General features: G+C 41.8%; 2 protein-coding genes across 4 annotated transcripts in view; both read left to right on the top strand.

Annotated features, from left to right (window-relative positions):
• Positions 1-4,853, top strand: part of znf618 (zinc finger protein 618) — a 32,200-nt gene extending 27,347 nt beyond the window's left edge. For all 3 annotated transcript variants that reach the window (XM_070988772.1, XM_070988773.1, XM_070988771.1), the window contains one exon: positions 164-4,853. In XM_070988772.1, coding sequence (XP_070844873.1) covers positions 164-712 — 549 coding nt within the window. In that variant the 3' untranslated portion in view covers positions 713-4,853. The remainder of the gene's footprint in view (positions 1-163) is intronic.
• Positions 4,854-21,819: 16,966 nt separating this feature from the next.
• Positions 21,820-27,719, top strand: part of pappaa (pregnancy-associated plasma protein A, pappalysin 1a) — an 86,655-nt gene continuing 80,755 nt past the window's right edge. The window contains exon 1 of the mRNA XM_070989799.1: positions 21,820-22,758. Coding sequence (XP_070845900.1) covers positions 22,368-22,758 — 391 coding nt within the window. The 5' untranslated portion in view covers positions 21,820-22,367. The remainder of the gene's footprint in view (positions 22,759-27,719) is intronic.

Genomic DNA, 27,719 nt, shown 5'->3' with positions numbered 1-27,719 from the left:
GCTGTCAGAGTGATAAGATTGCTCTTAAAGTCCTTAAACTCTCTTAAGAGTAGGGCTATGTATTGTTGTAAATCTACCAATGCTGAGTCAGTACAGTGCCAGAGTTTCAGAACTTTGCCTGAATAAAACAGACTGACAGTCATTGAAATGTTCCTGTCTCTAGGTTGAACGAGCCCACCAGGTAGCCATGGTCCTGGACCCACAGCTCAAGCTGCGTTCAGTGCCGGCCTACCAGCATGAAGACATAATCTCCCGCGCTTGCGAAATGGCTGCTGACACGAGGGATGGAGGTATGACAGGTGGTGGAGGTTCAGGTGGCGAAGAGCGGGACACTGACGGCCCACCAACCCCTAAAATAAGCCGCATAGAGGGAGGGGGAAACAATGGCGGCACCTCAAGGGGGACGTCCTCATCTTGCACAATGTCAGGTAACGATGAGAGTCAGAGCCAAGTCAGGCAGGAGATTTTTCAGTACCTGGCCGAGCCTCTTCTGCAAGGCACACCTGACCTCTTCCAGTACTGGAGCTCAGCAGTGGGCGAGAAGTTCCCAAGGCTCGCTCGTCTGGCGCTGTGGCTCCTCGCTGTGCCTGCTGTGGGCATACGGAGCGAGTGCGTGACTGTGTGCGAGCAGAGCCTGGCCATGAAGAGGAGGCAGCAGGTAACCACTGAGGAGATGAACAAACTCATTTTCCTTCGCTCCAATATGGGCTAGGAGAGAAACCCAACCAACCCTAACCAACCAAACCTTCACCTCCAACCAATGACTTAAGACTATTATTTATATACTGTAGGTCTAGACCAACTGTAAACTTAAATGTGTATGGACATTAAATACTTCTCAAGACAGATATTTACAGGAAACTCACATTGTACAGGTTGCAAACACCCATAAACAAATACGGCTTATTACATATTTTATACGGAGAAAGGACTGTTGTAAAGTACTGTGGACAAAATGTAGGGGTGGAACGGTAACTCTCAAAAGATTGTCCTGTTTGGTACGCCACCCTCGGTTTGGGATGCACATGTAAGCAGGATGAGTCTCACTCTTATCACAGCCAGTGATTTGAATTACTCCAGCCTAATGACTAAACTGCTAAAAGGCTATAATGCTGTTATTCTCACTGGATGGCAACATTTTCAGGTAAAGTCAGCTTTCACTGCTTGAAACTACTGTCATAGACCTCTGAAAACAGTCCTGCTAGATATCAAAGATGTCCAAGACGCGTTTCAGTACTGTAGCATGTACATTGTGGCGGAGAACGGTCATTTCCATTGGTTTGTGACAAGAAATTCAAGTGGTGAATCCTCACTGCCATTGCACCTCTGACAATTGCGTGTACCTGGTTTATAATTTACTCTTCCGCATCACTGAAAATTATATTTTTCAGCATATTCAGCCACGGGAGACGGCCAGGCAGTTGAGAGCAAAATCATTGCAGCTAATTTGATGGTTGCTCAAGTGGCCTAAAATGTAGCTATGGAGCGATTTTTCATTCGAAAGATTAAAAAAAAAAAACAGCTGATGAAACATTAAATATGATATGATGCTTTCCTTTCTGTTTGTTACAAATTGTTAAAAAAGAAGAAAAAGGTCATTCAGAGGTTAATTTTCTTCCTAAAATTAACTCAAGAGGTCTTATGCTGCTAGATATGCAAGTCAAATGGCTGGATTTGCACAGATGGGCCAGTATCATGAAGTTGACTCATAAAATCAAGCTGTTGGTTGAGTTTTCGTAACAAATATTTTTTTTTTTCCCACAGAGGACAGCATCATATTAAACTATACTAAAACTATACCACAGCTGGATTGCACCAACAGGAATTTAAATACGTCGGACAAATGAATCTTACATTATCCTTTAATACTCAATGGTACAATCCAGCTTGTATGTCAGGCCATTTTATCTGGCTGGATGGTTTCCAGCGCTGGTAATTCAGGAATGTCACACCAGTCAGCTCAGTGAAAAGACACACCTCCAGTCGACTGGAAGTTGCTCTGAGATAAACAGCAGTGACGTTATTTGCCATCAGTTTGGCAAGCTTGTAGGCAAGGATTCAGTTCAGAATTGCTTAAGTCTTTGTGTGGTTACCCACTGTGTATGTGTGTGTGTGCGTGAGTTTAACGCTTATTTAGCAAAGACTCGTTCATAGGGACTTTATTATCTTATTTATTCTTCTTTCCTCATTTATCATTCTATTATAAACATTGTCTTCCATATGTAAGCTACAAATTTCCATTTTTAAAGCAATAAGCTTTATCACAGGGCAGAGTTTCCAACTTTATCTGCTGAAAACGACTGTTCTCACGACGCTCCGACGGTTAATTCTTAACGGTAAATTATTTTCTGTTCGTGAAATCAACGGGATTTTCTCAGGAATGAGTGCACCCACGCAGGCACCGCCACTTTTTTCCTCACTGTACCGAAAACACACCAAACTGTGACCTCAATGCCGAGGCATGTACTGAACCGAGACTTTTGTGAAACGTTCCACCCCAAATGCAGTTAGTGCCATTTGCAACAAACGAAAACATGGATCACTGAGGGGTTATTTTTTTCAGGATGAAGCAAATTCTGCCAGTACATTCACTAAAGTCAACACACGCATACTAATGAAGTCAATTTATTTATTTTTTTATGGATTCTAGTATACATTTACTCAAGCTGATACCTCCTAAACTGACTTGGATGAATGGAAGTTATACTGTAAATTTGTTTGTTGCCTGTGGTACTAATTAGTCAAGTACTAGTTTGTCATCTCTGTTTTTGGGCCTTAAGTCTCTTTCATGCGACCACCTTAAACCCTACAGTCCAAACCAACATCATGCCTTTTTATTGCTGTTCAATGGCCTTCTTTTCACCATCTTTTCTAAAGCTTGTAGTTGCTTTCTTTTTCTTTTTCTTTTTCTTTCTTCACTCATGCAGACTCAGAGACTTATGGCTGATGGTTGGCAACAGTGACCTCTAGTGGTCAAATGGGGTATATGACAAGTGCTTTATTCCAAAGTTCCCAAGTTTGAAAAAGGTTGAACTTATTGAAAAATGCGTGCTTTTGGAGTCATCTCTTTCTTTGTTTAAAAAGGTCAGGAATTATTTAAACAATAAGACACCCAAGCACAAGGATCCACTATATGAACATATGCTGAAACAACTCAGTAGGGGATTCAAAATCATATTAGCTGGTCTTTACTGGGGGTTATACCAGAGCAGGGAGATGAATCAACACTGATATTATGGTGGGAGACCATTGGGATTACTTTTTATTATAATGTTTGTGGCGCAGCTGAAATATTATCTTTTGACTCTGAAGTGTGCAGTTAAATGCTCCACATGAATGAACAGGGAATGTCTCCACCTGCTTGGCCAAATGCTGTTTTTGGGGTTTCATCAACTCTCTAATCCAATATTAAACACTATAGTAGTAACTGAAAATGCAATCCCACGATTGACAGCAAAAACCCCCCATAATTTTATCTGTTTTTGTCATGTTTTCCAGCTTTAGGTCCCAGTATAACTTAAGGTACAGTCACATGACACTTCTGCCCAACAAGCAGTCCCTCAGTCTCCCATTGGTTTCAATGGAAGTCTGCCTGTTGGACAATTTCAAGCATCCATTAACTGTTTTTGTCAGATTTCACCTTTTGTTCAACTCTGACCTCACATATGTGCACAGACGGCCAATAGGAACACTGATGAAGTGTACTTGGAACAGTGGAAGTCGCAGTGACAGACTGAACACTGCTGCAGCGCCTCCACACAGTTTACCGCTAGTGATCGCTCTGATCAACATTTATTGATCACCCACGTTGGAATGGTCCTTTTGTCAAATGTAAGGCTAACCGTGACTGTACCTTTTAGCTTGCAAGGACACAGGAAGTAGGAAGTCAGTACACTGCACATAGGAAATTATAGGGCATGGGAGTGATTGGTCTGCAGTGTAAAGCCAAGACCAGATCAGGGTCTCACTAGACTGTTCAGGCCTTGACCTCATGTATACAGATATTCTGCAGAACGGACATTTTCCTCTGTTTGCGCCTCTTGTTCACCGGCAGACAGCATGCTAGCTCACTGAAAGCGATGTCATTTTTAAAGTGCAGGTTTTTCTAAACTCTGGTTAATGTATCTTTGTATTTTTTGTAATGAAACCACAACAATGGTCGACTTCTGGTTATTTTACATGGGGTTTTACACTGCCAGGCAGTGTGCCAGAAAGGTGTTAACTACAAATAATTAGTTACTATTATTTGTGTTTGTACATAAGTACCACCAAACTACTCACCACTCCTGCTCAGAAAGCTCCTCTCTGGTATTTGACGTATGGTTGATGTCGACCTCATTGCCGCCTCCAGGCCTGGCGTGCTTGTTTCAGTTTGTTTTTGTTCTCATCTGTGCAGAAATATTTTGTAAAATGAAGTTCATGTGGACAAAACCAGGGGAAAATGTCTGTTATCTGTATACATATGGTCAACACCTCAGTTTAAGTGAATACAGTCGTTTCAGTTTTCTACAAGAAATCCATAAAATCCTCAGTTTTCAGTCAGTCACAGGTGAACGGCTCTACACTGCAAACTGTTTCACATCTACACAAGATGTTTCTTCAGACGACTCCTTTACCTCCAGTAACAGCTTTCATTTAGCATTTCTTAAAGGTTTTTTTTTCCCTGTAAAGAGTAACTTAACACTAGGTTAAGAAGCACCGTTCTGCTGCCCCCTCTGGCTGCACCTGTAAGCACACCCAGCAGTGACGTCATGTGGTCTTTGAGTTCACCTGTAAATCACTGCAGCCAGGTGAGAAGTTAAACCACTGGAGGTCAGTCAAGAGTTTCAGGGGTGTTAAGTTACAGTTCAGTGATTTATAAAAAAAAAAAAAATATTTAAAAGGTATTATATTTGGTTTGATTTGGTTCTTCACCCTCAAACATTTCTCCGTTTTTCCTCCAAAGCTTTTGGAGAATGACTTGTAACCAAGACACGTTTTTTTTTTCATTGTTATAATTTACATTCTGAAATCAATATGTGTACTGCTGTTTTCAAACTGATTTATGTCACATTTATATTTTGGTAAAGAAAAAAAAAATTGCTGTAAATTATATTTTAAATTTAATTTTCTAAGAACCAATCCAATGTTTTACCTCAGTACTCAGAAGGTAATGTTGTAATTAAAAAAATTGGAAAGCAGCAGTTCATGCAACTATTTAGCTTTGGTCAAAGATGTAGTCAAAATACTGTATACTGGTTTTCAGTTTCAGCAGTGGTCCTCGATTGAGCTGATGAAGGGATTTTTCTTACAGTTTTTAAATAAGTATTTTAAATAGAATATGCTCTGGGACAAAATGCCATTGTTGACGTAATGATGTCAACTTGATTTTACTTAGTTCTTTTTGTTGAGTAAATGAGAATTATATCTAAGATATGCATGCTTTTAATAAGAGTACTGATATATAAAGTTAGAGTCAACATGATTCATTTGCATCTGATGACAAACACTGGCTTATGAGTAGACCTTAACTTTAGACACTATCAAGAGTCAGAAAAGTAACCCGGGCTGAGTTTGAACCTTTCGAGGTGGGTGTAGCGTTGCTGATCATGGGTTGGTGTTAATGGGTTGACATCATCCATTTTCAGAGGATGTATTATGTATATACAAGAGAACTGCTGTTTTTATGCCACAAGGGGGAGCCTTCATTTCAGAGATACAAGTAGGGAACACCAATAACATTATACCTCTATTTTCTACAGTAGCATTTCAAAAGGTTTTGATATAAGAGAAAACTCAACTTAGATACTGTTATTAGAAAATTGAAATCAGCTGTAAGTTTTATTTTGTTTCAGGATTTTAACTTATTCAGATAATAATTGTACAATATGGTATAAGAATGCTAACATGGAGATCTGTTCTGTTTAACTATGGATTATAGTCTGTATTATCAATTCAGGTTAAGAAATTAGTGTTGCTTTCCTCCTATTTTACTGGCATTACTTCCTTTTATACTCTGCTAAAATGCAAAAAATGTGTTTGATTCTATTCTTTTTTATCGCACTTTGGCAGCAGATTCCTGTGTAGCTTCAGATCTGAGTTGTCTTATTAGTAAGCCTAATTTATACTTTTGTAGCAACACTATTTTTATATAATGGCAAAGAAAGGGTTCAGTGTCTTTTTTTTTTTCTCTTGTGTTATATGTGGCAGCGCTGTTCAATGTTTCTTGAATACATTACCCACTGTAGTATGTGACATGTGAATAAACTCCAAATCTGTCAAACTGTGGTGTATGTGCAGCTGGAGGAATGATAGCCGTCTGTGGATGTGTTGAGAGAGGGAGGACAGTGAAGGACTTGAAGTATTTTATTGCCTTAAAGTCCAGTTTTATCCCAGTGGAAGTGCATTCAAGGGTTAGACTGACACAAAAAAACTCCCTTTCACATGAAACAAGTTTCCTTTTCAGTCAAGAGGGGAAGTAAGACGTTCAGCTCCTGTATTTATGAATCGAGAGAACCTGAGAAAATATGGCCCGTTGCTTATTTTCAGTATGAATGAGGACTCCCACCCAGAGAGACATGAAGCAGAGCTTTCCACAGTGGCTGAGGGGGAGAGACGGAGGGCCTCAAACACATGTAGAGGGGAAAGAGGCCCTATATGAGGGCAGAACGATTGAAGACTCTCACATGGGGAGTGAATATACAGAGGCTGCTTAGAGGTGCGTGCAAGGGTTCCCCAGGGGCGGCGGATAGGGCAAAAGAGCGAGGGAGTGAGACAGAAAGAGGGGAAAGAGCGAGTAAGTGTTCATCACAGCCTGCTGTCTCTCTCCCTCCTCTGGCACCCGGGTCAGCCGGCCCCCAAGGTGCAGCGGTCTGCAGCCATGCAGAAACACCCGCACTCTTGTCCCCTCCGCTGCTCCCAACGCAAGGGCTGCCTACCTAAAAGCCTAATTTGCAGCACATGCGTCCAAGTTGGCCTACCCCACCAAGCCCCTCACCCACCAGCACACACACACACACACACACACACACACACACACACACACAATACGACCTCCTCCCTTCCTCCACGCCCCATGGCTGAAGGTGACGTTTTTCCACAAGCTATTACTGCTGTGACATGCTAAGTTTTTGCTTACAGCACCAAATGCTTGTGAGTCGGTCATTTAGAAAAGCAAAATGTGGGGAAAAACAACCCGCCCACTGGACAATTGCTTCCGTTTCGTTCTGGGTTAAGGAAAAGTTGCAGATCAGCTCTTTCTCAGGGAAAGTAAAGAGGAGTATGTGGGGCTGCTTTGTAGTCCTTTAAGCTGAGAATATGAGTTGTTTTTTTAACTGCATGGCATTGTTCAAGTTTTAAAATAACGAATTAGAGCTTTGCATTAGGAATGTGATAAATAAAGCTGAATATGAAGGGGGTTCCCTCTGTGTGTCATTATGTGAACACTAGGTGGCAGTATCTGGCTTTTTATTAGCTACAGCATCACCCAACATGATATAAAGCAACCCAGTGTAGAAACACTATAAACTAAGTTAACATAGATTTGAGGGCAAAAATCAAACTTCAGTTAATTTTGGATTGCATTATGCTGCACAGGTGTCGCTTCTGATAAGAAACCCAGGTTAGACCGAGGCAACCAGAAGTCCATTAAATAATCCCAAACTGTTTTGCCTTTGATTTTGGTCTCTGTGGTCGTGTGTATGGGGTGATACGGTGTATGTACTATACGTACAAACAGGAGCTCCACTTCCGTAATGAGGGGGGGGGGGGGGGGGGGGGAGTTTTGGGTCATTGGGAGTTTTCTATCTGGAGGATTTGTGTATTTTTTTTTTGTGTATTTTTGAATCCAGAGCACCTGAAGAAATCCTGACAGCAAAAAAACATGTAAACATGACAAAAAACAGACACCCTTGTTAGCCATGAGTCAGCTTCATGTTCAGCATCTGCACTGTTACACTAAACTCTTTTTAATCATTGTTCATGTTTGTTAGCTCCTTCATGCTGAGCCATTGAAAAAATCCAGCCCTGTAGCTGGTTGTTCTGCTGTACCAGTACGACACATGTAGCCGTCCAGCTACATTTACAGTAACAGAGAAAGTTCTGTAGACTTCCCTTTGCCCTTGGCTGTTACACAACCAAAAGAGAGGCATCCAGGTTTCATTTTCCAAGCCCAAATCAGGCGGTGCCATGCAGCTTTGCTCCCACCTCTGGCATTGACAAGGTTGGCACCTTCACCCCTGCCTAACCAATGGCCATCACAGCTGTCCCGACTTGTCTGCTCAGTGAGCATTGGAGGGACAGAGGGAAGGACAGGCGGAAGGAAGTGTTCTCAACCTCCTCTCCCTGTCCTGTATGGAGGACCCGGTGGCACCGGCACTGTAGTTTCTCCTGCTCAGCAGGTGCTGACTTTTATCAGTAGTGACATGAATGTACAGAACTGCCAGGGCACATCCACCCAGTTGCTGTCAGGTGTCGTTCCCGCTAACACTCCACCTAGCCCCTGACCTCACAGGCACCCGGTGTGCCTGTCTGTTCGCCTGCCTGCTCTGCTCCCTCTGCACACCTGCGCATATACACTCATGCACGCACATCATACAGAGACTCGAATTAAAGTCTTTTCCCACAGTCGGCCAGAAATATCGAGCGTGTGACTTCTCACGCGCCTCTCAGAGTTGCTGAGTTCTGCCCAGAGCCACATATGACACAGCATGAAGGAAACTATACAATGACACCTTCGCTGACACGCATGATGAGTGTCCAGGTGTTTTTGCACTCCTCATGTGTACCAGCACACAGGTGCCGGCTACTTCCTCCCTGAGACAAAGAGCACACAGTGTGCGAGGCTTGTGATGAGGAATTTCACTGCCTATTACAGCAGCCAGAGCAGCATTTGAATATTTCATATCTACGTCAGAGTTATGAGATGATGCTGAAGTGTGAAAATATGATGTTTGACTCTTGGCTTGAGAATGGCGAGTGGTCACTGTGAAAAAGGAGGTCAAGGTTAAATTTGCTCTGTGGATATAAATAGCCCTTCAGTGATGTCCCCCTGATCTCACCGTTATTATTTATTAATGGTTGTCATGATCTGGGGAGCACATCCAGCCTCACCATGCAATTTCAGAACACTGAAGACGATGACAAGAGGAGGACGTGTATCCAACCTGAATTTTAGACCCTTACAATGAAGCCCATATATTTTAGGGTTTAGTGAAACAGGCCTATTTGTTTTGTGCAAAGACGTAATTGCCCTTTTGTTAAACTGCCATATTCAGGATTGCTGACGCTAGTATTTATAACCATTGTTATTGCCAGGGCATATCAGTGGTTAGTTCCCGACATGACTCTGCCTTTTGTTAAGTTTTTTTTTTTCATTGACATAATTTCTGTACTCTACGATTAATTTCCACCGAGCGAACCTTAGGCTTGACAAGTAACATTGCACACACCAATAAAATTGTGTTATTTGGCTGGGAAATGATTACAAAATGTCAGAAGTTGAAAGTAATCAACTCCTCTGTCTTGGCTTATTATACAATCTGTTCTTTCTGTTGCTTGTTTCTTGCTGCACGGTTTTCAGCTGCTCAATCACTTCACCTTCTGCTGCACCTTTCAAGCTTCTTTCCCTGCAAATGAGTTGTTAGACACAGTCCCTTGGGCAGTGTTGACAGCTCGCTAAACTAAAACATATACCGTGTAACATACTGAATTTCAGTCCAGTTCATGACCTGTTTTTTTTCTTCCTCTCCCCTCTCCCTATTTTAGCAATCTGTCCCCCACTGCATGTAACTGTTACAGCAGCAGCAAACTCGGGTATCGCAGTTTGGATTTCACAATATTTGTATCTCGTCAGATGGCTTTTCTTTAAAAAAGTACTTCTCTCTTTTGGTCCATGAATTGCAGACTTGAAGAAGCTGATCTGTAAAAAAAGTTTTTCTAATGGAGTATTTCTACATCTTGGAAAACACGCTTATTCGCTCCCTTGTCGAGAGCTGGATATAAAGATGATAAATAGGAAGTTGGAGCCAGCATTCATACAGACTGGAAGCAGGAGGATGGAGCTATAGTCTGGCTTCAAAGGTTAAAAAGTCAGCCAAACAGCACCTTGAAAGCTCACTAATTATGTCAAAAATGAAGAGTTAAAAGTTACAGAGGGCTTTGTGCTGGACTATTTTGTGGCCGGGTGCAGCAGAGAGTCCAGGAAGTCACTGCGTCTGGCCAAGAAATAGCCACATATCTCATAATTGCCCCTTACTTTTTAAGCTTTGCACAGAGCTAGGCTAGCTGCTTCCTCTGCTTCCTGCCTTTGTGCTAAGCTAACTATCTCCTACATACAGCTTTCTATTTAGCATATAGACATGAGAGCGGTATCATTTTTCCCAGCTAACTCTCAGCAAGAAAGCGAATAAGCATATTTCCTTTACTGCCTACATCAATTCAACTGGCAGGATTTTACCGTTCACGATTTGATGATTCGTGTCTGCGTCACTTTGTATTTGTAAAAAAAGGGGGAATGAAAATAGAACAGATCAAGAGTTTTCTGTGTAGTGGTCCATTCACATCTCTAATGGAAGTAGATTTTATTCTTCCATTTGTTTTAGCTTCTTTTTTTTTTTTTTTTTAAAAAGCAGGGGGCTGGATGATGAATTTACAGTTTCATTCCCCGCCACTAAATTCTAATTGAGGCATTTGTGTAATGTGACCTGCACAGGAGTGAGGTGAAAGCGGCTAGTTTTCTGAGTGACTTCCTCCGTCTGGCAGTCAAAGGATCACCGTTTAAGTATACTGTCCTGTCTAATTTTGGAGCATTCAAATTGTATTACAAACCTTTTAAATCTGTTTTATTGCTGCATGTCATGAGTGTGTTGTTAGGATATTGCCCTTAGTTTTAAAAGAATTATCTTCTACCACAGAACAGCCCAGGCCGGCTCGCTCTTTATGCTTGGCTCTCTGCCAACTAATGTCATGTGAGGCGTCGCTCTGGAGCTGAGGTAAAGAAAGTACATTTTTAATGATTTAGCATTGAGTGCCTTTCTATTCTATATTCCATCATCTCATTTCCATGATTTGTAACTACTTGGTGGCTGGAACGATTCCTTTGGGAGAATAATTCCTTGGCACAGAAGCAGACACTCAATTGAAAATACACACTGGGCAATTTTAATTTGAGAGGATCCTGAAAAATGACCCATTTATTAAGCCTGTTTGATAATCAAAGCTAATGGATCATTTCAATTTTCTTAACTCTGCAACTGCTAAAAGGAAATGAGGAGAGGCTGCTTGTGTCTGGTAATTTGGATATGTGAAATGAGGTGACTTATAATTAAATGGAAGTATGCTTTTGTAATCCTAAAGCTTAATTGTTTGAGTTATTTTGTAAAAAGCAGGGGGTTTCCATTGTAAGGATTAGAGATGGATGAGTTGTCCTACAAATATTAGCCTTTTTTTTTTAAAGAATTATTGCTACCGCTAAAGAAGATAAAGTGTGTGTGTGTGTGTGTGTGTGTGTGTGTGTGTGTGTGTGTGTGTGTGTGTGTGTGTGTCTGTGTCTGTGTCTGTGTCTGTGTGTGTGTGTGTGTGTGTGTGTGTGTGTGTCTGTGTGTGCGCCATAAGGAATGGATCACTGTGCAGCCACAGATCTAAATCTCCCACAAGGTGTCTCAGATCTGGAGCAAACACAGAGGGACCCAAGGGCATTACAGGTGCATCATGATGACGCACACCACTCATCAATGGCCTAGTCCTTGACAATGTCATTCTAAAACTGAGGAGAAAAAAAAAAAAAAAAAGAAGCTTCTGGGATGTGTTCAGCGAGGCAGGCTTGTTTACATTCTCCCTTTTCTTACTCCTCCTAATTCTTTCTGGCATGCTTGTTCCTCTCACTCCTTTGTTTTGATGGAAGCTGGCATCTTATTGGTGGAAGCCAAAAGACAAGTTGATTGATCAGGCCGGGGGGTATTGATCAAGCTGATCCTCTGCCATGACCCTTGACCTTCTGATTGACAGCAGCACCTATAATGAGGCCTCAGAACAGAGACCGTAGGATAGGGGGTTTTTGGGAAGGGCATCTGTGGGGAAAAAAGAAACCCAAGGGGATGGGTAACATACACACACACACACACACACACACACACACACACACACACACACACACACACACACACACACACACACACACACACACACAGCCCAGCTCAATCAACTTGGTGCCATTGTTACATTGCAGTGCCCTCGATAACCCCAATTTGCATAATCGGCTTTTGCATTGTTTGGCCCAGACACATTAAGGTGCGGCATTGCATTGTTGACTGCAAATCAGCGCGTGCCCATTGTTTGCTCATCTCAATATAGCATTATGCATTGTTTACTTCTGCTGCAGCATGTGTTTTTCTGCTTACTGACTTCACCATCTCACTAAACGCATTATGTTTCCTTTCCCAGCCAGAGTAAAATATACATTACATCTTACGCAACACAGCGTGTCTGCAGAAACCACAACGTTGTTTACGTACTCCACAAACCACTTCGATTATTTACGAAACGCCCAAAGAGAATAAGGTATATGTGTTCTTCAAAGTCCCCTGTATTTTGTTTGCATTGTTTACCAACCACATTCTAGGCATTCCTGCTATTTTTCTCTTGGTTGTAGTTGCCTGAGGACTACACTTCTTTGAATAGTCTTGAGACATTTGGCTTTAAAGCTCTATCTGCAGAGAATTCACATCCAAGCTAACAACCATATAATAAACTGACCTAAACAGGCTCCCACCTGTGTGGCTGTTTCCTTGCAGAGCAAACACACCTCCATCAACCATGTGCAATCCACTCAAACGCAGTCCCATAGATGAACGCTGATGTGCAAGCGTGCATGCTTGTACGCATTTACAGGACGATGCAGAGCCGTGACACTGGCGCCACTCTATGGCTCTCTTTATGAGCGTTTGGCACGTCGTGTTTCTTTGATCATTCAAATGAGTGTAAACATGACCCGCTAATGAAACACACAGCGTCAAAGGTGTTGAGCAACGAGGCTTGGTTGTATTAATAAAGGCAAAACTTTAATAGGTGTGAAGCTTTGATATGTGCTCAATAGGACACTTGAGAAAATGTTGACTTTGTTGCTGTTGTGTGGGGCTCGTCCAACCTCTGACAGCCATCGATTTAGTTTTAGTTGTTCTTTCACTAGTAGCATATACTGTAGTAAATATTCATATTTAGTTCTGTATGTAAAACATTCAATTTTCAATTCAATTCAATTAAATTCAATTCAATTTATTTGTATAGCGCCAAATCACAACAGAAGTTGTCTCAGGACACTTTCCATATAGAGCTGGTACAGACCAAGCTCTTTTATCTACAGAGAACCAACAATTTGCAATATTATATTAAAACATCAGGTAGGGTCTGTGATGATTCCCTTTTGTTTGCTGCTATATGTAAAAAATGGTCACTGTGCACGATGTTGAGCCCTCCTGACCTCCACGCTGCAGGTGCTTTGTTTGGATGGAACAAATTGTGCTGAGGCAAGCTCTACGGCAGCATTACCTTCACTTTGAAACCAGTTAAACTGCAGTGACAGTTGTTATCTATATCTTTCATCTGTAATGTTTGAGGTTTTCTCTCCTTAGTGCTTAAAAGTGTCGCTGCTGCTCTGTGGTCACTGCTGTCAAATCTGATTCATCCCTTAACAGCCTGTGTGCCGCCTTATGCAGTCAGTGTATGCAGTAATTTGATTAAGCTTTTTGATCGCTGAAAATCATCTCTTATTTAAGATAGGAAATTAAAGTCTTTTTTTCCCTTTCTGAGACCATGCTTGTGACCATTAAATGATCAGTATGTAAGATTTAGGGGGCTCTATGGGCAGAATATGACATTTACTCTGTCCTCCACTTATCTCCAATCCCCACCCGCTGCATCTCTTTTGCCTGCCCAGCTTTGTTGACTTGCTCAGATTGTGTTTATTTGGTCAGTTTCCCTTGATTTTTGTGCTTCTGGTATGGGTAAGTAGGCTTTGTAGTTAAACGGTTTCTTTTTTTGTCCGTACGATTGGGAGTCAGCACAGGGTGTTTTATTTTGAAAATTTACCAGATTCGCTACAGTTTTTCTGCGTCTAAATTAGACTGATGTGTTGTCCGTCAAAAATAGACCTGGCGCGCATTCTCTGCGTAACAGAACGTAGATACACTCCTGATATGGAGTAGCTACATCATAGGGGTCACAGATGGAAAGTGAATGCTACGGAAATTAGGGGGAAATCCTAAACACTGGTCCTTTAACATATCCTCTTAAAGCCATCAGTCTTTGTGATGAAAAAAGTTATTACAAAATTATGACTTTTTGATATCTTTCAAAAATATTTGCTTAAACCTACATTAATCATTAATTAATTTTTTGGCTAAGCAGTAAACATAACATTGATATATTTTAACATAAAGTTGATTAACTTGTTAACTTATTTACATCCCGAGGAGACGGAACAACACTGGCGTTCATTTGAAGTCCAACTGTGTTCACCTGAGGAATGTAAGTGCAATATTCAAGCTCCTTTTAGCTCCATTTTCCTCTCCACCAACTCCTGAGGGAAATATCTGGCTCATAATTTGCTAAAAGCTCCACTGAGTTCACAAGATAGTTGCTAACATTGTCTGGCTCGCTTTTGGCACTGAGCAGATAGAATACAATGAGTTTATCTGAGCTTTTTGCAGGCCGTAAACCCAAAACAATGAATAAAAAGTAAAACACTTTAAAGTTGATATAAATTACTGTATATCATTTACATTTGCTGATTGGCTGGAATATTGTTTAGGTCATGTTTTATTAATGTAAAAACAGAAATTTTGTGGTTAAATCTTCAAGGGCTGTGCAAGTATGTTATTAACCTGCAGACATCTATTTGACTGTACAGTCGGTGTCAAAAGGGCATAAGGCGCTTTAATCTACAACTCACCAAATGTCACATGGGGTCAGATATACTGTTCCAAAAATAATCGGTTTTATTGGTGTATGTTACGATACAAAAGCCTACACAATAATCTATTTTATGAAAAGAACATCTTGCAAATAAGGGTAGGAGGATTTGAGTTTCAGCTCAATGAGTTCAATGTGTGCATGTAATGCTGAAAATTCAGTAGTGACAAACTGGGAAGGGCTGTTGCATGAATCTGGTGTTAGCACTCTCTTCAAACCTTTCCCTGCCCTAAAGCAGTCCTTTGGTCGCCCTAAATGTTTTTAATAAGACCAAGCCATTTTTCTTCCAATGGGCCATATCCCATTCACCTTACCAGACATTTTTCCACTCTTCCTCACACAGATGGATCATACTACCTCAAGCAAAAAGGTCTAGAACTCTTCCAAGAAATAATTTCTTTCCTTATTCCTTTCTTGGAAAGCATGCAGTTTCAGCCATCGTTTGGTGAACCGGAGGCCTGAGCCAAATTGTTGTCAGTCCTGGGGGCTTGATGCTTCAACCTGGTTAATACCACTGCAGAAACCACTCTACTTTGTGTTTTTATGGACAAGCGTCACTGCAACTGTATTTCAAGTAGGCCGGCTAATGAGCTTTTTAACCATCTCCATATGGACGTGCTCTAACGTCTAGACGGAGGGGCAGTGGTGGTGGCAAGCGGTGGTGTGCTGACTCTGCCGTACTCTGCTCCCCTGCACATATAATTCTTCCCCACAAGCTGTAGAGTTAAACCAAGGGCAAGCCTTGGGTGCCGTTGGGGACCCATAATGGGTTATTGTTTACCACACAGCTCACAACAGAGGCTAAAATCCAGGATGTGAAGATGATGAGGAACACACTCCTCATGCACATTTACATATGTAGACAATGATGTGATGTTCAGCGTGGTTCTGTATTTCCTGAAGTGCCCCACTGAAATATTTAGTTCTTACTTTGGGAGTTAAAGACCCAGGACTCCTGTTAAACTATTTTATATATCTTTTTTACATTTTGAAATAACTGATCTGCTCAAAGAGGCTGAACAGTGCAGGAAGTTTGGCACGAAAAGAAGCAGTTTTGTGTTACATTAATGTCCTGAATGGTCCATATTATTTAGCCATGCTTCGACTGGAGAGGCAATGGACTTGTGCATCTTACTCAGTGGACTGGATTATCTCATCGTGTGTCAAGGCTGAGGTAGAAAAATCTAAGCAGTGTGATTCTAAGGGTTGCTGTTTTAAAAATTGTGAATAAGGTTGATCAAAGTATTATTGTGTGTGTGTGTGTGTGTGTGTGTGTGTGTGTGTGTGTGTGTGTGTGTGTGTGTGTGTGTGTGTGTGTGTGTGTGTGTGTGTGTGTGTGTGTGTGTGTGTGTGTGTGTGTGTGTGTGTGTGTGTGTGTGTGTGTGTGTATATTTTGGCTCTGCAAAGCGGATAAATTTGAACATGCCAGTCTTGCATTGCAGTATGGATTGGGCCAACATGGCCATTGCACTTCCACTTGCTAGAAACAGAACGATATCAACTTTCCACCACATATACATCTCTTATGCATTTCTATACTTCATGCTAACCGGTAGTCTGACGACAGAAAAGTCAAAACACGCTCAGAATCACAAAGGAAGCTGCCACAGGACTGAGCTTTACCAGCTCGGGCTAAACGATGCACATCAGCAGCAGAGTTTGTCAAAGAAATCTACCCATTCAACCACACAGCTTACCAGATGCTGGTGGTGAAGTATCATGCCATTGTTTGTCAACCAATCTTCAACAGAAATACAATGAAGAAGAAAATAACTGGCATTTTTTTGCATTATGCTGTGGACACCAGATATTTAGACGATGATAAAAAATGCAAGTGTGGACAGAAATCTTTGGAGAAATAAGTTGCATTTTCAATTGTCTCCTTGTTCCTCTGTCTTAGCGGGTCTGACTGGGAAGTTTGCATGGAATGATACATGTTACCTCAGTTCGCCTCCATGAGCTGTTATATAAGGGAATCGGGTGCTGCTGACGGCCATTTACTTGAGAAAGTGTATATTTTGTGCTACAAGATGACAAAAGTTACATAAGGTGGTGTTTTGTTTGCAGGTGGCAGTGTGTACACTACCTAGGCACATTCCACCACTTATATCAGGGTTTGGTCTGTGAAAATGTGATGCTTTTGTGGCCTAAAAATGTTGCTGTTCACCAAAATTGTGGCGACTAGGAGAAAACTGCCTTTTGCTCTCAGAAACATTTGTAGTTTGACAGTGAAAATCTGCCTTGAAGGTGCAGATAAGTGGACAGATGTAGCCTGACTGGGGTATATAAAGACAGGACTCTCTGCGGTGAGAACAGCTAGAGGCAGAGATACAACATAGTCACATCCTCTTACTTTCTGTTGCTCTACAGCTGGAAGCTATGACTAATAAATGATGTAGCACTTGGATAAAGGAAGAAGTTGGGGGGTGGGATTGGGGTGACATATAGAAAAAAAAAAGGCTAGAATGTAATATATCATAGCAGTGCGATACAAATGCACTTAGGAGAGATGATTAAAGTAGGACACAACCACGTGCTTTGAGTTAACCTCCCGTTCCCTGTGATCCACGAGGATCTGACTGCTTTCTGCTGTGATGAGTTCATGTAACATTGAACAGTAGACTTCACTAACTCACATCTATTAAGATGGAACAATTGGCATCTCAGTTTTCATCAATAAAAAGTGACATTTTGTTGATTTCATGCATCACAGCGGACAGTAATCTGACTACTCTCTGCTATTTCACACACCACTCTGACAATACTCGGATTATGTTTTGATTCTCAAGCCGTAACACAATGGCGAGCTCTATTTCCCAGTGTTCACATATAGAATGGCATCGTCCTGAACTGACTGCCCTTCCATGCTAAGCGCATATAAATGACAGCTGTCATAAGCATTAGAAAAGATTAAACCCGATTTGCGCGAATGTATACATTTTCTGTAATCTTTGCGATATTCTGGTTAAAAGTAACAAACAACACTTCCAGCTCCGTCAGCACGTATTGAGAAGTGCTTTCTTTCTTTCTTTTTTTTCTTTTCTTTTTTTCTTTACCAGAAACTGCCTGCGTGACAGTTTTCATGGAATCACTGAAAATTCGACCTGGTATGAGTTTGTAGGTAGTGCGGGATTATACTCTTAAGGGCTTTAATGGGTATTCTGTAACGGCATTTTATTCAGAAAGAGCCAAGGTTATAGCCTCTATTATGAAATCGCTGCTTTTATTTTCCTTTCACATCTCCCAACCCTTCAGAATTCCTCCATATTTACTGTCAACCTAATCTGCATTATTCTTTAACGTGTTAACATTGTTGACACTCGAGCGTATATCACTTTACTCTCCAGATCACAGACACTCACACACACACACACACACACACACACACACACACACACACACACACACACACACACACACACACACACACACACAAAAAGGCAAAAAGCATTTAGGTTTGCACTTTAGAACAGCCACAGTCACAGATTAAGCTGGGTGCATTAATGGATTATAGGACAATGTTTTTTTTTTCCTATTCCACTCACACTGCTCCACAGTTGCTAGGATGACGTAGTGGGATTATTGTACAATACTGCAACCACTTTGCTCTAAACTGAAGTGATAGGGACACCGCAATGGCTGCCTGCATCACCGTAGTGCAAAGTGGAGCGTCAGATAAAGTTTGAGGATGCTTTTGCTCTACATGCTTTAGACGAAGTAAATTTAGCTTTGTTTCTTAACACGTCATAGTCGATATAAACAAAAGTTAAACGCTTTTGGATTATTCACCAACTGAGCTCCGTGTTCATACAACGTGCTCAAATTTTACTCAAATCACCAAGCTGTTACTTTTAGACCGCACAGATGTCATCTCTCTGGGTCAGAAGTGAGTGGCAAGAGAGACAGAGAAAAAGCCCCAAAAATGTTTGCATGCATTCAGATAATGATGTGGATAATCCTTACGATGTCATTTACTGCTACAACTCTTTATATTCCACTTAGTGCAGTTTACTGTGTAAATAGTAAACATGGGCAAAGATCAGTCCACACCACATGGCTTTTATTTTACATGTAAGGATAGATGTTTGGGTTCGGATATTAGAGGCGACTGCATGACAAAAGGCTCAGATAATCTGAGTCAGATAATTGGGGGTTTCTTGTTTTTAGATTTTTTTTTTCCTGATTCAACAGTGTCAGAGGTGCGTGATCGTCCAGCTGTGTTTTATTCACCGCCGACCCCTGACTGATCTCAGCATCATGCCTCTCTGAAAGCCATGCAGCGGGTTCTACTTTACGCACTGACTCAGATTTGCAGTGGGATTTGCAGCATTGCACAGGGGCTCCGTGACATGAACCATCACAGGTCATTGGGTTAAGATGGGATGTTGTCTTTCTGGCCATCAAATCCAGGAATAACCGGGAATCAGCCTGTTTTGAAAAGGAGAGATTGTGTGACGCTCTCTCGCTGGCAAATGGCAGAGCCGGGGAGGCACACAGTTTGAAGTCTGTGCAGGTCGATTGGTCCATGCCCTGAGGGGTTGGGTAGTGGGTGCAAGACTACATTAAAACAATTCAGCTCAATCTCCTTGCATAACGGAGGGATGGTGAATGACCTTTATGTGAGCATGTTTCAAAGGGTCCCCCCCCCCCCCCCCCAACCTTCAGTCTGTACATAGTGTACCAATCTGAACAGATGCTGACTGTAAGACATTAGGTCATCTTTTCTATCTTCAGCACTCATGTTCCTTTACAGAGAGTGAGAGTGACAGTCTGTTCTTAGGTGAAGAATGTAATTACAGGACTGGAGAAGTCTTTCACCTTCTGTCATGATACTTTGGCACCGTAGTGGGTTTGCATTTCCACTATCCTTCAGTGTTAACTTCTGATATCAAGTACATTTTATGAAAAGCCTCTTGCAGTACATTGCAACACTAAATTTCATTTAAGCCTGTGACCCTTGCTGGTTGAACAAATATAGGCCAATTGGGGAAAAAAAGCCTGCATTTTAGCACAAAATGTGCTTCAAAAGCAAGCAATCTCAGCTAAATCAGCGATCTTTGAGACAAGGACCCAAACAAAAACCCTCTCAAAGAGATGGAAGCGTTGCCACACAACCAGATCTGAAAGGAAAATGTGTGTTAACAATCCGTCATGCGACGGTGTGGACACACAGAGTTATCAACTCCCTCCTTTGACAAGATTTAAACTTGTGGTCCATGTGAAACTCCGCTCCCAGCTACTTTCAAGGTCAAACACCTTTCAATATGTCATATCCCCTTGCCCGAGACACAAAAGGAAATATGTGGCCCAAAGTCGCAACACCATATGAAAAAGAAAGCAAATATTTAATGTTTGTTCTCTCTTCTCTTTATGGTAGGTGGCAAGTTTTGGCTGTCTAAACACACATTTACAACAAACAACCGTGGGAGAACAGAGAGGAGACTGACATTCCAGCTGACGGTTTCTATGGAAAGCCGTTAAGGGTCTTCTCCGCGTCAAAATATTCTCAGTAACAGCAACATCGGCCAAAAGATCGTTTGCATCTCACTCAGCAGCCGAGGCTCACGAGGGCTTCGTCACTGCTCTCAAAGGCTCATAAGCCTTCGTCGAGAGTGTGGTTTTGAAACTCACATCCATCTCAAGTGACGGGTCAGTAAACATTCAGATGTGTGAGTCAAGCTGAAACTTACAAATCCCTCACTTTTTTTTTTCAGATCCCTTTAACAATCACTGTGGTTATAGTAAATTGGACTAAACTTAAATAGGAGTTAAGTGATTTGAGCAGATTAGTAAAAATAAGTAAATAACGTGCAGAAAATATGCACATCAGTGCACTCATTGCCATTTTGCGATTAAAAACAAAGTTTGTCTTTCAAACAAAGAAGAGAGGACATATGATCCATCAAATTAAGGTAAGAAGGGACAAGAAGTGCTAAAGCTTTGTCATTGCTCCCCCATTACCTCTGTGATCTACAGCTTACTTTATTTTGAAAAGACATTAATGGGAAACATGACTTTGAGGGGGCACTTCGGTGTCTCTTTACAGAATACAACACACTTTCCAAAAGTCTGTTAGTAGCCTTCTGGTAGCTTAAACTGCACAAACACATTGTATATTGATTTCTATGGATTGCAAATATTATTTTGTAACACAACAGAATAAAAGCAATGAACTCTCAATCATATTTGGCACAATATATCGTTTATTCCACAGCAGATTTTAAATATTTCCATTGCACAGCTTGAATGTATATCTATAGGAGGGCCAGTGTCATATATAAGAGTCTGAAAATGAAATAAACTCTAAAACACAGCTTTCAGGATGGATTTCAACAAAAAGCAACAAGGTTTGGAATAATTCTCTCATGTTCTCACACTGCTTGCTTATGGTCCTGTGTTGTGGACTTGGTGGAAGTGTTGGATTGTTTAAATTGTAACCGCTAGAGGGATACATATACGCCTTTCAAACTCCGTAAACACCATCCTATCACTATGTGCCATGGAGGGAATTACCGTGAGTGAGAGTTGCCTACCTGTGTGACTTCCCACTTTGAAAAAAAAAAAAAAGAAAAAAAGAAAAGAAAGAAAGAAACAACACAGCCCCGGAACATTTGAAACATGAGTTGTTCTTAAAAAGACTTGAGAGGGAAACTGCCTCTAAAGCGGACGACGAGCTCCGACTCCTCCAAGTGTCTCTGCTCCAGGCAATCAATGAGGACCGCGATGCTTACTTCTGCAGCTCTCTGTCCCTCTTTCTCTCATTCGCCTTACCAGATACTATAGTGCATTTCAACTTTTGTACAGGCACACAGGCAAAGGGAAGTTTGGATTCCATTTTTGATCACAATTTACCTCTTGTTTCCTGTAATAAATATGAGAGGTCGGTTTGTTGTCACTTTTCTTTGGAATCTAATATGTGCCATTTCTCATGCTGTTTTACGGGTAGGATAAGGAAACAACAAAAAGGTGTGACAGGAGCTTGGCGGACAACTGTGGATTTCTGCGAGTAACTCCTACCGTCCAAAGGGGATGAGGGGGGCATCGGCCGGACCCCCCTCTTGATTGATTACTTATTAGTCATCCCTTTGGCTAAATGGGACCCATTGAAAAGGCACCGTGGAACACATACATGAATCAAATATTCCTGTGTCCCCTGAATGTCTCCAGAGTAGTTTTGCTTAAGAGAGGGGGTCGTGGCTTAGCATTATAAAGAGGGAAAAACAGCATAGCTTTATGGGTTTATTTAGACAGTTTCTACGGTTTGACATTCTACCGCTGTAAAAAAAGACAGAGGGAAAAACTCGAGAGGATTCCAAAGAGGAGAACATTGTGGACATACATTTTTTTCTAGTTATTCCGTTGTTTCTTTTATTTTTTTCCTTTTATTTTAAATATTTTTTTGCCATTTCCTATCCCGAAAAATGAAACTTTGGACATCTCCCTGGGTGTCTTGCCTGGTGATTCTCATCTTGTGTTTTGGATCAGAGTGCGGGACAGTCCGGAGAAAGGGGAGATCCAAGAGGGAGTTGGTGCGCATTAGGGAGGCGAAAGCCACCATCCCAGGGGCTTGTGCCACACGTCTGCCCCGGGGCAAACGGTCTTTGCCCGGCTTGGAGCGACGGGTGCTTCGCCAGCGTCGGCGCTCCTCTCAGGCGGAGGAAAACTCTCCAGACCGGGGGAAAGCTGTCTATTTTACCGGCAGGGGAGATCAGCTACGGCTGAAGCCCGGCGTGGAGATACCCAGAGGAAATTTCACCCTGGAGATGTGGATCAAACCGGAGGGAGGTCAACGATCACCCACAGTGATTGCAGGTAGGATAGTCTACACATCCTCCATCCAATCGTCAGTCCAACTCCTTCTATTAGTGAAACTCCAACGCGAGTTAAATTGCAAAATGAGAAGTAAACATGCATATGTGCAATATTTTATCCCAGTGTCACGTAGTCTATCTAACAAAGCAACATGCAGTTTCAGCGAGTTGAAAATGAGTTCATCTATCAGACTAGACAATGATGTAATGCTCTGAAAAGTATAGCGGATATTTTAGGTAGTGCAAGCATCGGGTCACTGAAGATTTTGATCACATTTAAGTTGGCCACCTTACAGAGAGAAAATCGCTGCAATATGATTTTATTTCACCCCAAAATAATCATTTTCCTCTCGTTTTCCACTTTGGAATGCTGATTTCTGCGGGTTACGATCATAAAATCTAATTGAGGAGTACGGGCAGCAGATACAAGCTACCGCATCATTTGACCGGCAGCTGATGTCACTGTGCGTAAAATGTAATTTCTCTCAACCGACTTGGCTATTTTAAAACTATGATGTAATGGCCAAAACTTTGTGAGCGAGCACGTCACGTTAGGCACAAAGCGGGAGAGATGTGTTGCATGCGTAAGGCGCTCAAAGCACGCAGCTCAAGCCGCAAAGCTTGAGTGTCCCCCCCAAAAAACCGACACCTTTGGATTGGCTACCGGACTTACGGGACAGAACTGAGAGATCCAGGGTTTCCCTTCCTGCCCCAAAAATGTCCTGCTTGTTTTTGTGCAATGTGCTTTGACCGGCGGTGTCTTGCACAGCCTCTCCAAAACGGAGACCACTGTGCGAAATCACGGGCTATTCGGCGAGTTTCTAATTTAAGGCACAATCAGATAGTGATGATGCATCTCTGTCCACTGACTGCGCAGAGGAGGACACCAGACACTTGAGCAGATCCCCGTCGGAGGAGGAAAGCTTGGCACTCAGTAGTTGTCACTTGTTGTGCGCACTCTTTTTTGCCCTGCCAGCTCTGCAGCCATGCGTAAAGGGGCACCAGAAAGGTGTAAAAACTGTTCTGCATCATCTGTTTTGACCAATGGCGCTTTTGTGCATTACAGTATAGGACAGGTTTTTTTTTGTTTCTTTTCCTTGCCGATAGGGAGCGTTGCATACACAACTCATTGCCTGCCACAGTACTTGTGCAGATGGCTGCCTTTGAACTGAACTGAACTGAATTGAACTCCTCAGCCTCCTGTATGCCAGTCTGCACATTTGGTGACTGTATGAAACCATATGAGTAAATTTACATGCTCCTTTATTTTCTGTCTGTCTGGATCCCTCAAAACAACTGCCTGCCCCACAACCACCACCACCACCACCACCACACATAAATAATCATTTATGCGTGTGTGTATTGAGATAGAGTACACTTTTAGGTAGTGCTAGCCAGTTGGCAGGGCCATGCTCTGCAAAACCAATCCCTTGTAAGAGTCTCAAACTGAGGGAGAGGGGGGTGAGAGGGTCTGTTGACCTGAGTGACTCTTAGATTTACAAAGGATGGACACAATAACAGGAACATCTGTACAGTACAATGCAGTCCAGTGCAACAACACAAATAATGACCACCGCAGTGATGGTAGGGTTGAATGAAGTCCTGAAGACTGGACTCAATCTTAATAGAAAATGAACATTATAGCCTTTGCAGATGTGGATCAGAGTATTTTGTACAGGTGTTGTTGTTGTCTCCCCTTCCCATCTTGTACTGGCTTCTGCCTGCTAGAGATTACTACTCATGCATAATCTTGTGTGTTCATTTTTAAGATTGACTCCCATTGTGCTCACATCAGTGGGACCAAAAGAGCACAAATATGATGACCAAACAAATTCAATAAAGCCTAATCTTTTAAATCCAATTCAGGCCTCAGAAATCCCACTGCCTCTAAAAATGCTCCATCCCCTTGTTTTGATCCCAGCACAGTGTTGTTTGCAGCAGCAGCTGTTTTTTTTTTTTTTTTTTTTTTTTTTTACTGTGTTGTTTTGACCACCACAGTTTCTCTTTCTCCCTCTCTTTCTTTTTCATTTGTTCTTTGCTTTTCTTTCATCCACATTTCAATTCATCATTTTGCCACATGTTGACTTACTGTATGTGGTTGTTTTCTGTGCAGTAGGTGGGGAATCATCGCACTGTGAGCACAGTCTCTACTTGAAAAATGAAAACTGGAAGCTCTGAAGTGGTCTGGTACTTTTGCATCCTTGGCCAGCCCTGGTGATTTGTTTGTATCTTGCGCACACACAGTTCTCATAATTATGTGGAATATCTTCATCTAGCAACAATGGTTGAGAAATATAAAGGAGAAACTTGAAGCTACAGAGTATTAAAGTTGCACTTGTATACTCTGGTTTGACAATATGATGAACTTGAGTTGTTCAAGTGGAGTTTTTTTTTATAAGAATTCCTTGGCGAGGTAGAGCAGGACCACCTTTGAGTGAAAAGAGAATGTTCAGGGATCAATAGCTCTTACTTTGTACACCACAAATGACAGCTCAAACCCATCATCAAATACAAGTGTGGATTGTCTTGTGCCCTTTAAATCGAAGCACAAGACTTCTAGAAGAAAAGCGTTTCCTGTGCTGTCATTTCCCGAGTGTGACAGTTACATGTGGTCAGAATTGATCCCAGGTTTGAAAGCATTTGAAACGTTGTAAGAGTTTCTACACACACACACGCGCACACACACACACATGCACACGCATGCACGCGTGCGCACACGTGTATGTGCACATGCCCACACGCACACAATCAGAACATCAAGTTCTGCGTCCAAATGTTATGCAAACTTTGTTGTGCCCTATTAGCCCCTGTATCCGGGTCACGTTGGGTTGTCCCGCATCAAAGGAAGAGGAAAATAAATCACAAGAGGCATGGAGGCTTTCTTCCATGACCTGGCGGGGACAATTATTTGCAGACGCTGGCAGATGATTGCGCCGATAACAGATATATTTTTGTGCTGTCTTCTGGTGTGATGATACACACAAAAATTTACTGAAAAACAAATTTAGCTCATTGAGGGTCCTTTTTTCACCGATGGTTAAAGACTGTATCTGCTTCCTGTGTCATCAAAGTCAAATGTAACTGGGAGACTAAGAGGAAGATGAATAATCTTGAGATCATGACTAATTACCTGGCAAGTGGTTGGAGTTTGAAACACTGAGTGTAACACTTACCCTCAGCACTCATTTCCTCAACTAGAAACATCTTCACAGTCTTCTTATTAGTTTGAATCATTATCATGGTCATGATATGACAGTGCCTCACTGTGCTTTAATGAGTGTTTGGAAAAGTGTTGCTGAATACCCCAGATCCTGATTAATGTGCTCACATTTAAGGCTTTCTGTGATGACAGTGTCACAGTATAAGTTAAAGTGCAGAAAAAAAGGGTTTCTAATTGATGTCATCTGACATTCAAACACATGTTGAAGTGCTGTCGTTAGATCATTTGTGACTCACTAAAACTAGTGAGTTGAATTAATTCAGTCTGGAACTTGACAGTCAAGTCAAATGTTTAAAGTCAAGTGTTTTTAAGTGCTGTGATGACATTTTTATAATCAATATCCTTGTTATGTTCGTCAAGTTTGTTTTTAAAATATCAATGGAATTTTCCATTGTCTCCTCAGGGAGATTGCTGCGGCGGCCACTTTAGTATGACTATGAAAAGTGCCTTTCTTTGACCTTTCAGAGCCAGAACAGCTCAAAAGTAAACGGAGTCTTCATTGTTCCCTTCCTCCCTGCTTTTTATCAAGTCCTTGTGACATTTTTCTTTGTGTGTATGTGTGTGCGTGTTTTTTTTTTTTTTTTTTTTTTACTTATTCTTTTTTCCTGAGTGTGTTTTTCTTGGAAGAAGACAAATGGCAAGTGCAAGGAAGGTTGCCTTTGAACCTGACAGGAACAGCTCTCTACCGTGGCGAGTGCACATGCAAATCCCTTCATGCTTGCATGTGTTCCTGAGAGGACACAAATGTGTACTTCAGCGTTTCAATTTGTCTGCACATATGGGAGTGTGTGTATTTGTTCATGAGCATGTATATATGCATGTCTGCCTAAGTATGTGCACTTGTGTGTGTAGGTGTATTTGTGTGAGCCAGAGGAGGCGCAGTGCAGGGTCTGGAAAAGCGTAGTGTGTTAGATTAATTGAGCATGGCAGAATTATGACAGCTGTTTACACTAGGAACCCTACGAGCATTTTAGCACACCTTTTAGCCTTGAGTGCACTAGTTGACAGATGGAAGGCTTTTTCCTTCCAGTGTAGTGGAAAGCCTGAAAACGTCATCCACCAAAGGACTGACCTTGACGCTGAACCCAGCCCTCACTCTTTGAACATTAGTCCCTTGAAATACCAAGTTAATGAATGCATACTGGAGTGTGCATCTAATTAGAGACAGGTCAAAGTTAGCAAGATGTCCGTGCAATCACCATTAGCCAGCCACTTATTGCAGGCTCAGGTAGCCTAATCGATGGGGAACAAAGACATCTGAGTGGACAAGTACATTGAGGAAAAGATGTGATCACCACTGTGATAATCATCTTATAATTTCAGACCATAGTAAAGGTAGCAGAGGCAAATATGAAGGGTATTTACAGGCATGAAGTGCACAAAAGCAACTTCAAAGGACACTTCATACATTAATGGGGCTGAGTGTGCAGGTTACAGATTGAGTGTCTCTTTGTGGATAGACATAATTGCCAGAAAGCCCATAGCTAGAACTGCTGCCCTGACATCAAATTCCAGGAATGTAGTCTTGTGACAAGAGTGGAGTTCTGGTCTCTCCCCAGAATCACCTGCGAACACAGACTGTCACATGCTGAGAATGGACCTTGTGAGGCATGTCAAGGTGCTTTGGAATCTTTGCACGCTTTGACTTGACCGTATGAATATATGCACATAGTCACGAACATGCTCGAACAAACACACACACACACACACACACACACACACACACACACACACACACACAC

The sequence above is a fragment of the Chaetodon trifascialis genome, chromosome 20, assembly GCF_039877785.1.
Source record: "Chaetodon trifascialis isolate fChaTrf1 chromosome 20, fChaTrf1.hap1, whole genome shotgun sequence".
Lineage (NCBI taxonomy): Eukaryota > Metazoa > Chordata > Actinopteri > Chaetodontiformes > Chaetodontidae > Chaetodon > Chaetodon trifascialis.
This window is presented reverse-complemented; position numbering and strand designations above follow the sequence as displayed.